This window comes from Marmota marmota, unplaced genomic scaffold (assembly GCF_001458135.2).
Source record: "Marmota marmota marmota unplaced genomic scaffold, marMar, whole genome shotgun sequence".
Classification (NCBI taxonomy): domain Eukaryota; kingdom Metazoa; phylum Chordata; class Mammalia; order Rodentia; family Sciuridae; genus Marmota; species Marmota marmota.
In genome coordinates this window covers 20,788,031-20,794,638 of record NW_025999968.1, presented here as the reverse complement: position 1 = coordinate 20,794,638, position 6,608 = coordinate 20,788,031, and the positions used below count along the sequence as shown (strand labels likewise).

At 34.5% G+C, this 6,608-nt stretch overlaps 1 protein-coding gene across 1 annotated transcript; it reads left to right on the top strand.

Moving 5' to 3' along the window:
• Window positions 1–1,911: 1,911 nt before the first annotated feature.
• LOC107136213 (olfactory receptor 183-like) lies at window positions 1,912–6,344 on the top strand. Its single transcript, XM_015478405.1, has 2 exons — window positions 1,912–1,919; window positions 5,408–6,344. Exons 1-2 carry the CDS (start codon window positions 1,912–1,914, stop codon window positions 6,342–6,344), a joined length of 945 nt encoding a protein of 314 aa, XP_015333891.1.
• The last annotated feature ends 264 nt before the right edge of the window (window positions 6,345–6,608 follow it).

Below are 6,608 nucleotides of genomic sequence, written 5' to 3'. Positions count from 1 at the left end.
TGGTGACTGCCATTGCTGTAAACAATTTGTCTACTACCACAGCAGAAGTCTTTGTCATTCGAAAAGACTTAAATAAACTGTCATGAACTGCTATTTTAGTCATTCAGCAAAAACTAGATCTCCACCAAAAACAACTAAATATACTGTTTATGTTGCAAAGGCTCACTTGTGCCTCTGAATTTCATAGTATTTGTGTCACCCAATATGCTATGTCGGAAAACATAACCTCGCACTTCTCCAATTTTTCTCAGTATATTAAGGATGCTTGGACACAACTAACTATGTTTTGACTATGCATAATCTCACTAAGGCCTTTGTCAAAATCAATGAGACCAAGGTGTCTATCATAACAGCCTCCTCTTTCTTTCAGGGATTGACTGAGCACTGGGAAAACATGCTTTCTAAATTGGTTACCCCTATAATGTTATTATATTGGTTCTGCTTGCTTCCTTACTCATTGTGTTTTATTGCATCATTAGACAATTATGCCAAAGAATAGCTAGCTGAACAGAGAGCTGTCCATGGTTGCTGAGGTACTTGCAGCAAATTCAAAGTGGGAAATGTTGGGTCCATGAGTTGGAAAGCAGTCTATGCTGCCTATGTGAGGGGCTTTCAGGGTTCAGCACAGTGAATTCAGATGTTGTGGTTAGAACACTAACCATGCTCAGCCCCATCACCATGGTAACCTGGCCTCCCTCAGATGCACAGCATGTTCCTTCCCTTCTGCTTTTCTGCCACTGACCTATTAGCCCATTGGTTGCCGCTCATAAATGTGTTGCTAGCTCATGGATTATTACAACTCTCAGCTACTTTGCCCAGTAACAAGCTATGCATAAAAAGTTTGCCTATGCAATAATAAAGTATATTGAGTTCTCTGAAATTTGTCTCCGGAGGTCTCTTTTCAACTCCATCACCACACCCTTCTTAGCTATTTGGTGGGCTTCAGCTGGACTGAGTGAGCCCACACATTGCCTGAAATTTTCTCATCAGCAATTTTCCAATCAGGTTCCATTCAGGCCCCATTTGAGACAGTCCATTAGTGATAACTCAATTCATTGGTATATAATTGGTATATAATTTTCAAGGCCATGTGCCCTTGAAAAACCAAGTGAACAACTAAGAACACTGACTAAGAACACTCTTCAACTAAGAACACTCTTCAACTGACCATACAAACTTTCAGCCATACATTCAAGGTGGAAGAGAGAAGTCAGTATTACAAAAGTGGGACTGTGGAATTTAGATATTCTCAAGTAACTTCATAGTCCCTTCAGTTTGTAATTAGTTCCAAACATGTATGTGCTACTTTCGTTTGATGATGGCATGCCCAACATATGATTTGGTGGGTAACATAGCATCCATTTCATGATAAGAATCTCAGGTCACAGGTAAATTGGTGGTTCAAGATTAATCATTTCCTCTACTAAAGTTCAATCACATGCTAATGACTGTTTCTCATAAGGAGAGTGAATATTTGCTGAAACAGGGTTTGCTTCAACATCCTATGGTTCCACATTGTAATTCACCTAAATTGGCCTGCCACAGGCTCAACAAGCTTTCCTAAGTGCCATTGTCAATTGAAACACCACTGGACCCTAAATCGTATGACCCAAGTGATAGAACACCCTTCTCCTGTTTGAATTCCTCTTAAATGTAGCAATTGTTTGGGTCTCTTTGTAAGTGGGTCAGAGTGATACACCCAAATGGAATTAATGAAGTTAAAATCCAAATTCCTCATTAGAATTTTTGAATATTTTTGGTTGTTTATTTAGGAGCCAGATGCAATAACTTATGCTTCACCTGAGAAGGAATATATTGATGTATCTTATATCACTAAATCATGAGAAAATTCATTGAGATAGAAGGACTCTAGAATTTTATCTGATTTATTTCCCACTATTTGTCATAATAATGTCTAAGTGGTAAGTCTAGGGTTATTAATGTTTCTTTTCCATTAGGTTAATTAGCACAATATCACCAGTGGAAAGAACTAGTTTGGTGTCTTATGGAATGAGAAAGTGATTGCTATCCCTGAGAAAATATTCACAAATTATGTATCTGAATAGTCTTCTTTAGCTGCTACTACTAACAACTGCCTAATAAGATTTCTCCTCAAGTTTCAGCATAAAGTAGGAAGGCTAGGAATACTTTGGAGTTTTAAATTGCTTTTGCATGAACAACACTTATTTGGGATTGAATTCTGAATTCATAAAAGGTGATGACCCACTTAAATTCATGTTTGAATGAGCTGAGAAGCATACTAATAAAAACACTGGGAATAGTGTATAAATGGAAGTTTCCATAAACACGTCATGAGTGCCCTTTGTGAGGAATAGCAATACTGTAATAAAGTACAATATTTTTCTTTTGTAGCTCTGGGGATCAAACCACGGCTCCTGTACATGCCAGCAACCAGTTTTTTTGTTGTTGTTGTTTTTTTTTTGTTGTTGTTGTTGTTGTTTTGTTTTTGTTTTTTGTTAAAACTAAAACTGTTGACAGTGACTTGATATTTACGATTCCAGAGTTGGTGATGCCAGTGGGACAACCCAGAGTTCTAATACTTGTCCAAATCCACAGTGTCCAGTAGAACAACTTCACTTGTCCTACAGGGAACCCAATGGCACTCTCGGGAATTGCAGAACTTTATTCGTACCAATTTGAAGAAAGCACGCAGTTATACAACTAGTTGACTCTGTTCAAAGTCAATCTTATATAAGCATTTTCTTGAGACTGGGAAATTAAACACCTGAAATGAGTGAGTTTGCAAAGAATTGTTACTTTTGTTGTTATCAATCCTATACTATTATATTTTCTTTCTCTTTTATAAAGCCTAATAATTTTAAAGGATCTCCACAATCTCTTTCAATTTATTGGTAAGATAGAAATGAATTCTGAATTTTAAAATTATCTTTTTCTTTTTTTATTAGAAATTGTCATTTATCTTATAACACTTTAGGTTGGGTTTGTAAGAGCCAGGTAAAATGGAAAATGGTGCACTATCTTCATATTCACTTCTGTGCTAAAATCTGAATAAGCAAAAATGCTGTAAGACTGATTTATTTCCTTTAGTGATGTGCCTATTATCTTGTTAATCTAACTATAATAGCTTTATTTGGTCATCTAGGATGTTAAATAATTCTAAATAGGTTAAATATTCAATTTGTACTTATTTTTACATGAAAAATATTTCTGATGATTCTGATAAAAAGACCCATTGTGTTTAATTATCCATATATTCTAATTAATTTTTTAATTTATTAGTTCATTTTAGTTATATATAACAGAATCAATTTTGATATAGTTGTACAAGTATGGAATGTATATTATCCCAGTTATGATCTTATTCTGATGAATATACATGAAGATGGGTTTCACTGGGTTGTTTTCGTATATGTGCATAAGAAAATTATGTCAGATTCATTCCACTTTTTTTTTCCTATCCCTCTCCCTTCCCTTCAATCCCCTTTATATAGTCTACTGCACTTCTATTCTTCCCCTCATCTGCCCCTAATTATTGTGGGTTAGCTTCCTCACACCAGAGAAAACATTCAATGTTTGGCTTTCTGATTAAAATTTTTAAGATGTCACATAAATACTAGTTTTCTACTGTCACACCTTCTGAAGTATATTTTGGATCATTTATGTGCATGTGGTAAGAAATAACATAAAAATGTTCTTACACTGCTCTTTATAGAACCTATGATTTAAGATGTCTTCACAAATTGAATGTGATTGCTTTTGATTATCTAGTGATTAGGAATTGACTGGAATACCCCTCTCTAAATGAAGTATACTCAACTCTCACCATTGCCACTGTTTATTTATATTGCTTTTTTAGGTTCCCATAACTGGTTACATGTTATTCTGCTAAAAGGGCTGTTGGGGGAGGAAAGTACTCTCAAGTTAAACAAGTAGAATTTCTAGAGGAAGTTCATTGCAGTTACTGTGCTAACAAAGATAAGGAAACTTAAAAAGTATTATCATGTATATTTTAGTTTTATCACATGATATTTTTGTACACATTCATGTAGAGAAGTGATTGCTATATTCAAGCAGATGGTCATCCCATCATGTCATAGAGTTACTTTTTTGTTGCTATTTGTGGTGACATTACCTAAAACCTACTCTTTGGTCATATTATGAGTATGTAATGGAATATTATTAATCATTAAAACTGTAGCTTAAGTATTATGCTTATACTTAAATATAAAGCAACTTTAAAGTTCAGTAATACTAGCAAAATTACTTTTAAATAGTTTTAAAGCAAGATTTTAAATCTTCTATTTTAAATAAAAATTCCTTAAGGGAAAAAAATGAACTTTGAATAGAAATAAAAGGATAAGATTCTTTTGGTTGACAACTATTAATGAATAATTCAGGCTTAAGACAAACATCTATATCCAAATATCTGAACCTTTTTTTAATCTCACATTTTATGCTTATTCATGTGTGTCTGTTATTTTCTACCCATTTTTCTTCCTCTCTATTGTTTTCTTTTCACTCACCCCAAACTTTTTTTTAATACCTTTATTTTATTTATTTATTTTTATGTGGTGCTGAGGATCAAACCCAGGGCCTCTCGCATGTGAAGTGATTGCTTCACTTCACTGAGCCACAACCACAGGGCCCCCAAATTCTTTTTCCACTTCTAATTCTCCTCTGCTTTTTTCTTCTCAACTTGTCTCATTTGATGACTCATTTGAAAATTTTATTGAAATGCTATGCAGTAAATAAATTTTATATTTGGTGGCATGCCAGATGAAAACACCAACTGCTCTGCATACAGCTCAGGGTGCACTCATACCATTTTCTTCACTGCACTTTCAATAACTCTCTGAACTTAATTCTATTGCCTAACAAAAACTGCTGTGTCTAAACTTACTGAAACTTTCTTAATTTCTGCACTCCATTATCTCTGTTAATTCTCATCCCACTAGATCATTCACTGTTGTATTTAGCACCATTCTTCACTTTCCATGTTGTTTTGGTTTCTGTCCACAAAATCCCTTTTCCATTTTTACCTTTCCTTTTGGGATCACTCTGATCAGTATTTTATTTTCTGGTTTCTCTTTTTATCTCTTCTGTTGGGGGCTCTAAGGTTGTGATAAGAAATAATTTTGAATTAAATGGAAATTGGCTCAAAGCAAGAAATACTAGAGAAGTTGAAGGAATGAGCTGGACAGGGACAGACAAATGCAAAGATCCAATTAGCAGCAAAGATCATAAATAATATGTCAATTTTACTACTGTAGACCCCAAACATTCACCGACTATGCCATTGTGGCAGATGGAGGATACATTTGCTGTAAAGTTGATATTATTGCCATAGGATGCCTTTGCAATTTTAATTCTCTCTTTCCCATGTACATTTTCACATTCACTTCATTTCATTACAGGTGACATTCAGTAAGGACATGGAAAAGGACAATGCAACTTTGCTGACAGAATTTGTTCTCAGAGGACTGACACAACAACCACAGTGGAAACTCCCCCTGTTCCTACTGTTCTTGGCAATATACCTTATGACACTTGTGGGAAACCTTGGTCTGATTTCTCTGATCTGGAATAACCCTCAGCTTCACATCCCCATGTACCTTTTCCTTGGGAATTTAGCATTTGTGGATACTTGGTTGTCATCAACAGTGACCCCAAAGATGCTAATGAACTTCTTAGACAAGAGCAAGATGATCTCTCTCCCTCAGTGCATGATACAATTTTTTTTCTTTGCAATTAGTGTGACCACAGAATGCTTTCTCCTGGCAGCAATGGCTTATGACCGCTATGTAGCCATATGTCAACCTTTACTGTATCCTGTGATTATGACCAATATACTATGCTTCCGACTACTGGTTTTATCATTTGTAGGTGGATTGCTTCATGCTATAATTCATGAAAGCTTTTTATTCAGATTAACCTTCTGTAATTCCAACATAGTACATCACTTTTATTGTGATGTTATACCATTATTAAAGATTTCCTGTACTGATCCTTCTCTTAATTATCTAATAATTTTTATTTTCTCTGGCTCAATACAAGTATTTAGCATTGTGACTATTCTTATTTCTTATTCACTAGTTCTCTTTACAATTTTAAGAAAGAAGTCTGAAAAAGGCATGAGGAAAGCCTTCTCCACCTGTGGAGCCCATCTCTTTTCTGTGACTTTATATTACGTCCCCCTTCTCTTCATGTATGTGCATCCTGCATCTTCACAAGCAGATGACCAAGATATGATCTTTTCTCTGTTTTACACTGTCATAATTCCTGTGTTAAACCCCATGATATACAGCCTGAGAAACAAGCAGGTCATAGATTCCCTGAAAAAAATGCTGAAAAGAAATATGTAGATCTCTTATTAATATTTATTCTCCTTTTATTAAAACAGTCACCAAATTGTGGAGGCAAATTGTGGATGTTTTCAATAGTACTAAATAGGTTTGTAATTATTATCGTTTTCAAAAATTAATGAGTTAATTTTGGAGACATTATTAACTTCTTAAATATTTGTTTATATTATTCATAGATAAACAATAAATATCAATCCAAGTGTTCATGTCATACTAGAGTAAGTAAGGCAAAAAAAAGTGAAAAGATTTTAGATAGTTTTATGT